Source organism: Phocoena sinus, chromosome 3 (genome assembly GCF_008692025.1).
Source record: "Phocoena sinus isolate mPhoSin1 chromosome 3, mPhoSin1.pri, whole genome shotgun sequence".
In the NCBI taxonomy this organism is placed as follows: Eukaryota; Metazoa; Chordata; class Mammalia; order Artiodactyla; family Phocoenidae; genus Phocoena; species Phocoena sinus.
The window spans coordinates 173,956,734-173,970,377 of record NC_045765.1 but is presented as its reverse complement, the minus strand read 5'-3'; the positions used below and the strand labels follow the sequence as shown (position 1 = coordinate 173,970,377).

At 64.1% G+C, this 13,644-nt stretch overlaps 1 protein-coding gene across 2 annotated transcripts in view; it reads right to left on the bottom strand.

Annotated features, from left to right (window-relative positions):
- Positions 1-1,330: 1,330 nt before the first annotated feature.
- SLC9A3 (solute carrier family 9 member A3) overlaps positions 1,331-13,644 on the bottom strand; it is a 39,835-nt gene continuing 27,521 nt past the window's right edge. The window contains exons 4-17 of one of the 2 annotated variants that reach the window (XM_032629228.1): positions 12,294-12,372; positions 11,480-11,657; positions 10,728-10,948; positions 9,671-9,873; positions 9,130-9,219; positions 8,961-9,031; positions 7,874-8,003; positions 6,595-6,710; positions 5,974-6,103; positions 5,565-5,741; positions 5,361-5,433; positions 4,752-4,865; positions 4,217-4,457; positions 1,331-3,679 (exon numbers count right to left, since the gene is read on the bottom strand). In XM_032629228.1, coding sequence (XP_032485119.1) covers positions 3,676-3,679; positions 4,217-4,457; positions 4,752-4,865; positions 5,361-5,433; positions 5,565-5,741; positions 5,974-6,103; positions 6,595-6,710; positions 7,874-8,003; positions 8,961-9,031; positions 9,130-9,219; positions 9,671-9,873; positions 10,728-10,948; positions 11,480-11,657; positions 12,294-12,372 — 1,827 coding nt within the window. In that variant the 3' untranslated portion in view covers positions 1,331-3,675. Of the gene's footprint in view, positions 3,680-4,212; positions 4,458-4,751; positions 4,866-5,360; positions 5,434-5,564; positions 5,742-5,973; positions 6,104-6,594; positions 6,711-7,873; positions 8,004-8,960; positions 9,032-9,129; positions 9,220-9,670; positions 9,874-10,727; positions 10,949-11,479; positions 11,658-12,293; positions 12,373-13,644 lie in introns of those variants that run through there. The other variant, XM_032629229.1, reaches the window with a different exon arrangement.

Genomic DNA, 13,644 nt, shown 5'->3' with positions numbered 1-13,644 from the left:
CACCCACACCGAAGGCCAGTGCCTGCCTCTTGATCAGGCTGCCACGTGCCCGGCAGGGCGAGTGGGTGCACCAGGACGGACAGCCTGCGGCCCATGCTGGAAGGCAGCTTCACCTTGTCAGCCCGTGGCAGACTCACCGAGTCTTGGGGCGGTTCTCCCTGTAAGTTCAGTCGAAAAGCGTCCTTCAAGTCGGGAAGTTTCCAACTCTCAGCGGGTTTCCAAAAAGCAGGGGAGAGGGGCGCCTGACCCTGTGTGTCTGTCGCACTGCCTGGCGTGCTGTCCCCCTGCACCTGCCCACGTACAGTCCACGCTGCCGTAACAAGGACACCCCGCGACGGATCCCGGAAGCAGGGGGTTTCTTCCTTTTCCGACGAAGTCGGGGCTGGGGGGCAACACGGGGGCTTCCAGCTGCCCCGTGCACCCTCCTGCCTGGGCAGCCAACGTGGAAGAGTGGAGGTGGGGCCCCTAAGCAGACGTGGCTGTCCCGATGAGGCAACGCTACGTGGAGACGGGGTTGTCGTGAAGCTGCTACCCGTAGCCTAGGAGCACCAGAGGCTGAAGCGGCCCGAGGTGGCGCGGCCCTGCCCTCACCTGATGCCGATTCCCTGCAGTAAGTGTTGTTTGAAGCCACCTGCTTTGTGATACTTTCTTATCCCAGGGAGTGAGGGGAGCTGCGGGAAAGAGCCCCCTCCTTGCTGGAGTCTGTGCTTTCCACCAACATGGAAAGGGCTGTAAATTTACTGGGTAGGCTCCTCTTGGAAACAGTGTCTGTGGACTCCACTTGGACTTGCTGTTTTCTTTTTACAGTAAAATTAAAAATTTTAACTATTAAAATCAAAGGCTGTCTCTGGCAGGGAGGCCCCAAGGATGACCTGCAGGAGATGACCCACAGCCCCAGGTGGCTCCACCTGGGGGATGGGGTCCGCCCACTCGGCTGCCTCCCCCACCAGCCTCCTCTCAAACCTGCAGAGCCGCCTCCTTGCCCCCCAGGCTCTGGACCCCGCTGTCCCCACCCACCTCTTTCCAGCCCTGGGCCCACGCCTGGGACAGGTGCTTGGTCCTCCCACTCTGGCCGGGTGGGCTGCCCCTGCCGCAGAAGCCAGAGAGTGGTGCATGTCCAGTCTCTGCTGAGGAGGGACTGGCTCCCAGGGCCCAGGCCGTGGCACAGCCTCTGCACTACCCCTGAGCCTAACGCGCACGCGGGCACACCCGCGTGCACAGGCGCGTACGCGTTAATTTCAGGGCCAGAATACAGTCTGCCTGCCGAAGACGGCTCCTTAAAGCCTCCTTGATATGAACTCTCACTTGTGAACAAAGTTTTCTCCCAAACGCCTTGAAACATTTTTAATGGACTTGATCAAGCAGGTGTCCTAGGGTCTGTGGTGGGCGCTGCCCAGACGCTGCCGACAGCACGTGGGGCAGGACTTTGATAAGGCACATGGATTGTGATTCGGGTCACACAAAGCTTGCTTGACTAGACTACATTCACAAAACTAGCATTCACAGTCTTCACCGCTCATAGCTTAAAATGCATTCCAATTCCAGTTTCAGTGAAATTTCTCCATTAAATCTCCTTTAACAATAGAGATCGATAATAGTACACAGTATGCGAGCAGTGTGACTACAGACGTGAGAGTGACCCCTAAATTTGTGTGCTTTCTGGTCTACCACAAAGTAGGCCAAAGTTCAGTATTAAATAAATAAGAATTCTTTCCTAATAAAAAATTTTACAAGTTTTCCTAAGGAGATACATTCATAAGACTGTTTACATTCTGTTTTACAATGACAAGAACAGCTAGGATTCTCATTTATGAAATGTATCCACAGTACTAGGGTTTATAACACCGTGTCACAGACCAAACACAGTCTTTCAGGTTGAAATGTCCGGCCTGGAACCTTCACGATGCTGCGCTCAGCTTGTGCCAGTCACAGAGAGCCTGCCTCCCAATCCCAGAAAACACCGGCTGCGGAGCCAGCCCAGGAGAGGTTGGCCACCTGCAAGTTTACTGTCTACTGTGTCGAGTGGCCGTCCAGAGCTGCTCTTCCCGGCTCAGCCTCTGGCCCTGCAGCCGGTAATCAGATCTGGGTCCAGCGGTCCAGGGGAGTTGTTAAGGCAGCTGGAGATGCCGGGCTGGCTGGGCTGTGGAGTCTGGACCGGCCAGCCTGCTCTGGATGAACCACTCCTGCAGCGAGTGGACGGAGCATGTGCCTTGGTCTGTGCGTCAGACAAATGGCTGGCTTTTGTGCTCAGAGTGGGTCAAAATGGCTGCAAGTGTGGGGACAAGTATTGCAAACCGTGTGTCACTCCTGTCCTGGTGACGGCTGAGCGAGCGGCTCCCGTGGTGAGCAGATCTGCACATCAGCCTACAGACCCAGAAGCCACCATACTGAGACTGGGGTGTCTGCGGGGCGAGGGCTGGGCTCTGGGAATCTCAGCACAAAAAGCATGAGCAAACGCAGAATGTTTCTGCGGTTGTACCTACAGTCCCTAAGGTGACAGGTGGTTCAAAGACCTGGTGAGTGGACACGAAGATATCCCGCATCCCAGCCTGGAGTCGGGGCTGCCCCAAGGTGAGAAGCCTGGGGGCTTTGGGAGAGGCCAGCCTGGCCTGGAGTCCCTGGGTGGGTATCACAGTGGGCAAATCTCATCTGGTTTGGGTCTCAGTTTCTCGAGCAGTGATGAGAATGGACACCGGTGGCAAGAACTCAAGCACAGACTGTCCCTGAGTCAGGGGTGACTGTGGAAACAGTAACACAAGTGCCGGCTCAGTTCAAATCCAGGACGGGACAGAGGGCCCACAATGGAGTCTCCCGGCAAGGGCACCTGCCCAGGCCTCCCAGAAGGTGGAGGCGGCTCACGGCCCACTTCCTGGCCCGCAGCGGCCTCTCTGCAGGAACCCTATGCAATGCCGAGGTTCAGGCCTTGCTGCACATCTGGTCCCCGGGGAGTCCAGCTCCTGTCCACTCCAGCACCCAAGTGGATGGGTGAGTGTCCAGGGCTACTCCAGGCGACCGGAAGACCCCTTGGGAGTGAGGCCATGGAGGGCACGACTCCAGGCGACACGGCCATGGGAGCAGATCCCCGGATGGGCGGCTATGGCGGGGTAGAGACCCCTGGAAGGCGAGGTCGTGAGGGTCGAGGTTATCGCCTGGGGCGAGGTAATGGGTGCAGATGCCGGGAAAGCCGCCGTGATGAGGGCGGAGACCCCCCCCCGAGGGGCACGGCCATGGGGGCGGGGCGGAGACCCCAGGGGGGCGCGGCCGTGGGGCACACCCCGGGGGCGAGGTCGTGCGTGCAGACCCCTGGTGGGCGGCCATCACAGCGGCGTTTCCTCCTGCTCCAGCGCGTGCGGCGGCGCGTAGCACGACGGCTGCAGCGAAGACAGCTTGAGCAACGCGGGGCGGCGGCGCGCGCGGGGCCGCTGGAAAGAGCGCCGGCTATGCACGCGGCGCGCCGCCGCCGACCGCGCGTGCGCGCCAGGTAGCCCGCGGCGCTCTGGCCCCGTCCCCGGAGCAGGCCCGGCTCCCGTATCGGGGTCGGGCGGCGCAGTGGGCGGGGCGTTCGCGGGGCTGGGCGGGGCCGGGCTCGGGGCGCGCACGCGCGGGGTCTTTTCGGCGGCGGGCTGGGCCTCGCGCGGGGACGAGCGTCCGGTCAGCGGCGCGTCGGAGCCGGTGTCACCTGCGGGAGAAGCCGGCGTGAGCGCGCGGCAGCGCGGCGCCCCCAGCCCAGGCGGGACCGGGGACCACACCCCAGGCCCGAGGAGGGTGCGAGGCCCGGAGGCGAAGCCGCGGGAAGAAGACTGCCCCAGAGGCGCCGGCCCTCGGGGAGCCCCCCTGCACTGCCCTCGGTGTGAGGGTCTCTCCTGGACTCACTTCTGTCAGTCAGTGGGCTCTCCGGGGCCGCAGGCCTTCAGGGAGAAAAGCACCTTCCCCTTCCCTGTGCCCCGCCCGCTCTGAGCTCACGTTCTCCTAACCGACAGCCTAAAACAGTCACGTCCTTCGACAGCAGTGATCCCCCACCCCGCTCGGTTGGAGAAGCAGGAAGTCAGATGGGTCTTTTAAGAAACGTGCGCTGGAACAAGAGGCTTGTGAGAACAGGCTTAGAAGGAGGCAGGCAGCTGCCGGAGAGAGTGTGCAGAAGCTCAGGTCCAGGCGGGAGGAGGCGGGCGCTGCGAGAGGAGCAGAGGAGAGAGGCGGGGTTAGAGGGACCAGTTACATGAGTGTGGAGTTGGGCGGGGCGTGGGGCTGCTCCTCGGGGCCGTCGGCCAGCAGGAAGGAGTCCACGGACTTGCCGCTGAGGCGGAAGGGTGCCAGGCGGTGGAAGTTGCTGGGAGAGTGGGGGATCTGCACGCGGGCCCTCTGGGAGGGCACCACCGTCTCCCCAGGAGACAGCCAGGGTGGCACCGCAGAGAGGATGCCGGGGTCCTCGTCCGGGGAGAACACGGGGTTGTCAATTCCTAGGAGAAAGGGCAGCGGCTCATCAGCTCCCCAGGCACACCCAAGGGCAGAGAGGGAGGGAGCTGCCCTGGCGTCAGACACCAGCTCGTCCGGCAGGCAGCCACACCCTGGAAGGTCACCTGGAAGGTCAGGGTCACGGGCCTTTGGGGGCCACCGGCTCTCGCTCTCCCTTATTTCAGAGCAGAGGCCTCGGCCTGCTGCCCACAACCGTGTGGCCACATGGACCCGGCGCTCGACTGTCCGGCCCTCCCTCCAGTGATCGTTTCTGGGGTGGCAGAGGGCCGTCCCCTCACCTGAGGGGGAGTCTGTCGCTGCGTCCTGCGTGATGTTCGCCAGGAACTCGATCCCCCTGCTCACCTCCTCGGCATCATAGCTGGGGGCTTCCTCAGGGTCTGAAAGTTCCAAATCTGGTGGCAGGGAAGGGGCAGCATGAGGGGAACAGGCTGGAGGCGCAGACGACCTCGTCCCGCGCTCTTGACCGGCGCCCCGGACCGGCCTGCCGAGCCCGAGTGCTGTCGTTGCCTCCACCTCACCCAGCAGCCTCTGGGCAGCTCACGGACGGCGGTGCCCTCAGGTTCGCACCAGCACGGGGCTGGGCAAAGAGAACCACACCGGGGGTTCCCGCTGCCCCCCCCCCCCCCCCAGCCACACTTGGCCTTTCTGAGGACGGGGGCGAGCTGGAAGGGAGGGGCTGGGACCACGTGGCCACAGGGGAAGGGGATGCGGAGCCCAGCTCCAGGGCACTGCGCACCAGAGCGGCTGCAGCGGGAAGAGCAGGGCAGCAAGGGTCCTGGGTGCCGAGGGGAAGGGTCTCCCTGGAAGGACAGCGCTCTGCACCCGCCTGCCCCTCGCGCGTTCCTGAGTCCCCGCTGAGCAGCGTTTCTGCCGCGGCCCAGCCGTACCTTTCTCCTTGATGGTGAGATCGTGCAGGGGGTTCACCATCGGCAGTTTCCCGTTGGGAATGCTGCTGTTTCTCTGAGAGACAGAAGGAAACTGCTCACAGCTCTGGGTCGTGCCCGATCCGCCTGTCCACCCCCCGGGAGACCCCCGGCCCTGCCGCCGGGGCACCCCCCTCGGTGAGGCTAGCCCAAGCGTGGCGCCCTCACCCGCTTCTGGACGCGCTCCCTCTTGAGCAGCTTCGAGGCCCTCTTGTGCGGGCTGACGCCCAGCTTGGCCGACTTGAAGGACTCCAGGCGTCTCCGCATGGTCCGGTGGAAGATCTCCTTGTCCTGCGTCTCGTCCTCGTCTGCAGTTAGCTCGTGTCGACTGTAGAGATGTTTGTACTGGGGGAGGAGGGGGGCCGGACAGTCACAGCTGGTGGTGTCCGCAGGGCCAGGGCTGCCCCCGGACGTGAGCCCGGGGACCGAGCCCCGACCCTCCCCTGCCCCCTCCCGGCCTGCTGGAGCCCTCTTGCGCCAAGCAAGGACCCGCCTTGTCTGGGGCGGGGTGGGGGGCGGCGCGGTGAGAATGCTGCCCCGCCCTAGGCTCTGGCGGGAGGGGTCCGGGCATGCCCACCTCCTGCCGGGGCTTGTACAGGTACTGCTGGAGCGTGTGGTGAGTGGTCATGTCCTCCGTGTCGCGGATGCTCTGTCGCCTCTGCTCCAGGGACTGCATGTCCAGGCGCACGGCGCTGGCGTTCTCCCTCCTGTGCGGGGCCTCGGTGAGCGCACGCTGCGACGCAACCTGGGGGCCGTCCCCCCAAGGGCTTCTCGGCCCCCAGCAGTGCACCCGCCCCTCCAAAGTCCCGACCTTCTCTCCGGCACATGGCTGCCGGTGGGTGATGTCCAGAATAGCCCTGAGCTGGCCGCAAGCCCCAGTCAAGCACCCCGGCCGGGCAGAGGCTGGCGGCCTGAAATCCAGGACCGGCGGCCCTGTCTTTCGTGGCGGGGGGAGGGGGCACTCCCAATGAGGCCTCCGGCCTTAAATCTACCGCCCGGCCCTGCCTTGCTGCCTCTGAATCAGTGCCACCACCAGCACCAACTGACACTACGGGGGAATCTGGTGCGGGGGCCCTGGCCCCCTTCCCACGCCCCTTCCGCTCCGTGCCGGGAGCCCCAGCGTGCCCACTGCTGGTGCCTGCGGCTTGGTTGGGGGGCCCGGGGAGAGCCTGGCCCGTGGCAGCCCTGGGGCACGTACAGCAGGTAGGAGATGGAGGCCTCCACGGTCGAGGGGCGCGGGGTGCTGAAGTCCACGTTGACCATGTTGTCGGTGCTGGGGGAGCGGATGAAGGCCAGGGAGCCGCGGCGCTCTCCCTGCAGGAGGTGGCGCCCTCATCAGCACCCGTGGCCTGGCTGCAGAGAGCCGGGTGCGGCCAGAGGGCCCCAGCCGCCGCGAGGTGCTGTGTGCTGGCCCCCAGGCACCTTGCAGCCATGGGAGAGCCGAGGCCCTGGAAGCCACGGTGGGGACCGTGCTGGAGCTGGACGGCTCGCAGACGATCGTGCGAAGGACACGGCGCCTTGGTGCACCTCGGGGAGTGTCGGGAAGACACTACGAATCCCCCCGGGATTGGGAAGGTGGCCCTGTCCCCACTGGGGGCTCCAGACCGGCTGCCCTCGTTTACCCCAGAAGGGAATCCCTAGGCCTCCAGAATCAGATTAAAGCCACACGGAGCAGAGCCCTGGGGCAACAGTAGTCACACTGCCGAGCGGGGTGCGGCGCCATGTGCTGGGGTGCCCTAGGAGAGGGGGGTGGAGCCGGGAAAGGTGGCCGGGCGGGGGCCACCCCGCCACGGCACAGCGGATGCTGCGGGCAGGCCTGCCAGAGGCCGCCGCTCACAGGCACAGCCCGGGGGAACATGCCACCCCGTCTGGTCTGAGCAGGGAGGCGCCCACAGGCCTGGGTCACAGGCACTGACGTTGCAGCAGCGGGTGGAGGGGAGGCTGGTGCCCTGCTGGGAGCCTGTGTTACCTCCTGGGGACTGGGGGCCGCGGAGGGTCCCCAGGAGAGAGGATGCGGCCAGCAGAGGGGGACACCACCAGGAGAACACCTCCCACCTTCCCAGCCCCGTTCAGGCTGCGAGGCCTCGGAGGCATCGCAGTCACAGGGGCCGGGATTCGTGCGCTGCACTTTCTCAGCCAGGGTCGGAGGTGCAGACGACAGTCCTTCCAGTAGCTTCCATCCCCTGGCCTCGCCCCTGCTGGAACCTGGAGCTTGTGCACGTTGGGGTTTGCGATCTCGGACCCACCAGTGCCACAGACTGGGGGCTGTGACGTGACCCATCCTCGGGAGTGCCTGAGGACCTGGGAGCTCAGGTGAACTCGCGGCTGAGGCATCGAGAAGGCCGGGCGTCGCCCGCCAGCTGCCCCCAGCCCCACCCCGGGACCTCGGGGTGCAGGACCCCAGCAGCTGTCCACATGTGTGTCTGTCTTGCTTCAACCCCGACTCCAACAAAACGAGCAGACGAGACGTCTGGTACCTCGGCCACGTAGCTGATGGCGTCCTTCAGGTTGAGCTCGTGGAAAACATTCAGGATCCGGTCTCGTGATTTCTGGGCTGACCTTCTCATAAGGATTTTGCTGAGGAACTTCCTATCAAAATTGGACCACCTGGGGGGCCAAACCAATAGCTGTCAGCGCTCGGCAGGGCCTGGGTGAGGCCCCGGGACAGAGGAGCGCTGGTGGCGTTTGTGGGGAGCAGGGGTCCCCCTCCCACCATCCGGACTCGGGATGGACAGTGTTTGGCTGCTGGGGCAGGACACCTTGATTTCCATTTCCTGTGACAACCACACAGGCGAGCTTTGAAAGAAAGGACGCAAAAGCCTCCATGCTGCCACCTGACCCCCGCCTCCCAGTCATGTGCGTCGCTCCTACCTTCCTGTCATGGCAGCGTGGTCGTTAGTGTGCTGTGCGTAGAAGTGGGATTACACCTTCTCCTCTAATGCGGATGTTTTCCCGTGACGGCCTAACCCTCCAGGAAGATGGGTGGAGGGCGGGGTGGGCCGGCAGGGGCGGGGCCGGGGCTCTGGCTACAGTGCCCGGGGTGCATTTTTACCTGCACCAGTGGTAGGCTGGGAGAAGCCCCCTGAGCTCTCACACTTAGAGAACTAGCCTGCCCAGAAGGAGGCTTTAACTCCAACACAAATAGAATATTTGGGTTATTTGGGTCAGAAAAGGAGGTGGCTGGGCCAGACCTGAATGGGCACAGTGGACATGGGGGGACAGGGGTGCCCAGGGGGAGGAGGGGATCTAAAGGAGGGAAGGGGGTTCCCAGGAAAAGGAGGAGAGGGATTCTAGGAGGAGAAGTGGGCTCTGGGGGAGGAGGGAGCTCCAGCGGCCGAAGGGGCGGGAGGGGGAGGGGGGGACCCAGACAAGTGGGCAGTGGCTTCTGGCTCCTTTGAGGGCAGTATTCTTAGGTCACTAGGGCTTTGTGGGGTTAGGGTTATGGTGATGCCAGAGGTTCCTTCTATAGCCTGGGGGTCCCACAGTCATCAGCTAACAGCCGAGACAAACGTGCCTCCGAATTCTCCTGCTGCAGTTGGGTCAGGGGCCGCTCCAGTCACTTACTTATCTCTGAGATAATTGTGTCCAATCTGCCCTGATATGTCCTCGATGGCTGAGAGGATGTGGTCAAAAGCCTTTGGGAGGAAAGGCAAGTGGGTCAGCATCACCTGGACAGACCCGTCCCTCCCCCCTCCCCCTCCCTCCTCTCCTCTCCTCTCCCCACTCCCCCTACCCGGCCATGCAGCTTCTCGTTGAGCTTGGGGTCTCGCTGTTCACTTCTCTTCACCTTCAGCCACCGCACCAGGGGCTTGATGGTCAGGCCCTAGGAGACAGGGCACCCGGACCCTGAGGCTGGGGCAGGCCCCACTGTGGCCCACCAAGCCAGCACCCACCCGCACCCGCATGGGCAGGAAGGAGCCGCCCCTTAGCCAGGCTCCAGGTGGTCTGTGCCCACCTCCCGGCGGGAAGGAGCCCCTGCCACCTGCAGGTCACCGGACACCCTCGGAGGCCCCTGGCCGGCTCCTTAGATTAGCCAAAAGCAAGGCGAAGTGGGGCCCTTCCCGGGCATGTCTGGTCAATGAAATACTAACTGGGGTTTCGTTAACCAGCAAGGACCGAGGAAGGACGTTTTTAGGGCAAGTCGCGCTGCGTCCCCAGTGGGGCCACGTGGAAACCTACAAAACTGCTCCTAGTTACTAAAATTATCAAACCCACCCGGGCCTGGAGCCTGTGAGAGTGGGTCCCGCCCACTATGGAAGGGGAGGGCACAGTACCTGGAAGATGACAGTGAAAAAGATGACGATGATGGTGGTGCTGACGAACAGGTTCTTCTCCTTGACCTTGTTCTCATCCAGAAGGACCACCAGGGCATAAGCCACGGCCCCGCGGAGGCCGCCGTAGGACATGACCACCTGGTCTATGATCTCCAGCTGCACCATCCGGTACCGGTTCAGAACCCAGGTCTGCAGGACGACACCTGCAGGGTCCAGGGTGCGCTCAGCACTTCTGGGAGGGGGACGCAGCGCTTCCATCCCTGCCGAGGCCCTCCTTGCCACATTCTGCGCGTGGGACCAGGAAACTCCACCCTGCAGCCCCCTCCCCGCAAGTCCCTTTGTCCACTTTGGACCCAGGCCCCTGCCCTCCCCCAGCCAACCTCCGCACACCCCGCAGCTCTGCTCCCAGCAGCTCTGGAAGTTCTCAGGCCTCACTGTGACCACGGGTGGAACTGCCCAGCAGCTCCAGGACCAGAGGCCACCTGCCCGCAGAGCATCTGCTCCCTGGAGCCCACAGTTCAGTGACTGTGGGCAGAGCGCGTGGGGGCCACCTGGACCGCCTCTCGTCTCCTCCCCTCCCTGGCCCTGGGTCAGCGCCACACACCAGGGACCAGGGACCTGAGCTGGGTGCGGGCAGCAAGGGTCCTGCCTCTCACGTGCCATGGTGACTGATGCTGCCCCCGAGTGGCCACACCAGAGTGAGTCAGTGGGAAGCCACGTGGGTTCCCTTGGGTGCTGGAACCTTCCACTCTGACCTCTAGGTTGTCCTATTTCTGTTGTGAGGCTACAAGGTTGTGAGGAGGCCTGCCCCTTCACTGAGGAGGGCCAGTGGCCAGGCCAGCCTGAGGCTCCCCAGGGTCTCTTGAACCTGCCACTCACGGGGCTGGGGGGCTGGGGGCTGGGGGCAAAAGCATGTCTGGGGCTCCACAGACTCCCTGCAACCAATCCCCGCCATTGGCCGACTGTGTCCCCTCATCCTGCCACCATCCCCATGGTCCCCATGCCCCCGTCATCCCCATCTTCCCTCCAGTGCCCCCCATGCCCCCCGCCCCCTCACCAATGGCCCGGTACACAGAGATGAAGACCAGTGTGAGCAGCACGAAGGCCGTGTTCCACTTCCAGATGAGAGGGTCCACGGCCGAGATGCCCAGGAACATGAAGATGATGGTCTCGGCCCCGCTGGCCAGCATCTTCATGGCGTAGCGCACCGTGGTGGCGGACTGCTCCGAGATGTTGGCTTTCACGTACTTCTGACAGCAGACGCCACAGAAGGTGATGCTGCGGGACGGGCCGGCCTGCCGTGAGGTCTCAGGCCGAGGCTCCGCTCCCACCGGACCCCCGTGGGGCTAAGGGCCCGTCTCCGGGCAGGCGGCACCTCAGGCCTCTGCGTCCCAGGTAAACATCCGCCCCACAGGTCAGCCCTCCCCTAAGGACTCGGTGCCCTGCGCTGGGCGTGTGGCCCCCGCGCCCCGACGCTGCTTACGGCCTCTGGAGGCCTGGGCCCCGCACTGCGGGGGAGTGGGCTGCCTCAGTTTCTGTCCCCACCCCAGAGCGGGCCAGCTCTGAGACTCAGAGCCCCCGGGAGCGGCTGCGTGTGGGCCCTTTCTCTGCTCAGAGCAGGTGCGGCAGCCCCTGACAGTTCTGTGAAAACACCAACTCCTTACTGGAAGGACTAAATAGATCAAATTCTTGGCGCCCACAGTGAGCTCCCACTCAGCGTGGGGAAGTGGGCCAGGCAGAGCGGGCGGGGGACGGGCCACCCCTCCCCGGGACCCCGAGGCTGTGGCCCACCAGCAAGCGAGGACTCACGCCAGGATGGCCGACAGGGACAGCATCTCTGACGTGAGGTAGGACAGGTAGGAGAGGACGAACACGAAGCCGGGCTCGATGATGCGCACGTGCTTGGTGAAGCGCGTCACCAGCGAGAGCAGGAAGGCGAAGACGACCCCCACCAGCGTGCCCCCCAGGCTCACCACGAAGAAGGACACTGCAAGGGCAAGGACGCTGCCGCTGGCCCCTGAATGGCCCTTTGTGGCCGCGGCGTAGGCGAGCTGGCCGCCGGCCTCCGGACCGCTCCTCGTTGAGGTCTCCCGCTGACCCCCCGAGGCACCGGCAGCTCAGCGAACAAGAGGCCGATTCTCTCGGAGGACAGAGACAGGCTGGGCGTCGGCTCCAGCCTCCACAGGGACAGCTGGGGAGGGGACAGCCCTGCGCCCGAGGGAGGCCCGGCTGCCCCCCCGTGGAGGCAGCACTGCGACCAGGAGCCCTTGTGCGGAGCATTGGCAGCAAGAACTGGGTCCTGGGCCCCCAGGGACAGCCCGCTGTCACTGTCCCTGCCCAGAGAAATGCCCGGGACCCCCAGGATACAGGATCCACGGCCTCCTTTTGGGCCTGATGGAGCGATGACCCTCGCCGCCCAGGGTGCCTGGGGCCTGATCAAATCGTGCCAGTGAAACACGTGGGGGAGGGAGGGACCTGTGGCCGAGACTTGGAAGTGGAAACGCCGTTTCCTCCCCGGGCTGTGGGTCCCAGACCGTCACAGACACCGCCCTGAGGGGCCCATGTTCTGGAGAACAGACCGGCCCCAGCTCTCCCCTGATGCACGGCCCCGCCAGTCACCCACCTATTCCTTTCGCGCAGTCCACGCCAGTCACCTTGTCACCACCCAGCGTCACGAAAGATTCAAACACGTTGTACAGGACCTGGGGGGACAGAGGCAGACGGGACACCATCAGCCCTCGGTCAGCGCTGACCCCTCCCTGCTTCGGGCCCCAGGCCCTGTGGAACTTGAACGGAAACCAAAAACCCCCGGGGAGGAAATCATCCCGGCAGCAGTGTGGGGTCTGGGGGCAGGAGAGCAGCCTGGAAGGAGCGAGAACCTTCAGAGAAAACCTGGCCTTTCCCACTGTCGGCTAAGCAGGGCGACCACGAAGCCAGCCCACAGTGACAATCCTCGACTTCATTTCCCAGGACAAACCCAGAGTTTCATCTTCAGCTACTTTGTTGCTATGTTGGGCCCTGACTGTGGGGTGGCACCCGGGGCATCTTTGCCTGTTGACATTTAAACCTTATCCCGCCAAGACGTTGAGATGAAGGCCCAACACCTCATCCTAGGCCTCGGGAGTGGGCGCTCCCGCGCTCTCTGAGCTCCTAAATGATGCAGAGGCTCCGCCTCCGGGACAGGGGCCCAAGGGGAAGCCTGGGGTGGGCTGCAGGCCCCTAGGGAAGAAACCTGTCCCTGTGCTCCCAAGTCTGTGCTCTCCAGCGGGGGAGAGGGCCCTCAAGGGGTGGGTTGCAAAGCTGTGCTACCAGAAGGAAACCCATGCAGTGCCGACGCACAGGGACTGGGGGGCGCGGTGCAGCCGTGAAGGTCACGGGACCAGACCACAGCCGCCCCGCTTCTTTACGGGAACGGAGGTCCTGGGGAGATGAACCTCACGGAGGGGTCAAGGGAAGAGCTCCCTGGCTCGGGCAGAAGTTCCCGCTTCTACGAGACACGAAAGCATGGGGCTTTAAGAGCAAAGAGGAGACTGCACGTCTGCTGTGTCTGCGAATCCGCAGGCCAGGTGCCAGCGGGCAGGCGCTCAGATGCACCTCCGGCCGATGCGGGGAAGGCAGGCGGCTCTGCGCTGCCCCCGCCCGGGACCTCACTGCCCCGGAGCCCGCGGCCCGGTGTCGCGGAGGACGCCGACGTCCAGTCACAGCCGTCTCCCGTTTCCTGCACCTCTGTCCGCCCCGCACGGAGCTGACGCGGGCCCCTGCCCGCCGCCAGGGTTGCGGGCTCCCGACAGCGCAGCTGATTCCCCTCCGTGGTCCCCATGAGACTGTGATCGTCCACCGATTCCACAATCAGGAATGGGGGTCCCAACCGGGACCCAAAGCTGGGAACAGCGCTCGTGGGATTTCAGCAGTGAAGTCGCTAACTGCGAAGGTGTGAAGTGGGCTCTAAGAACCAGACAATCTGACTAAAGCTG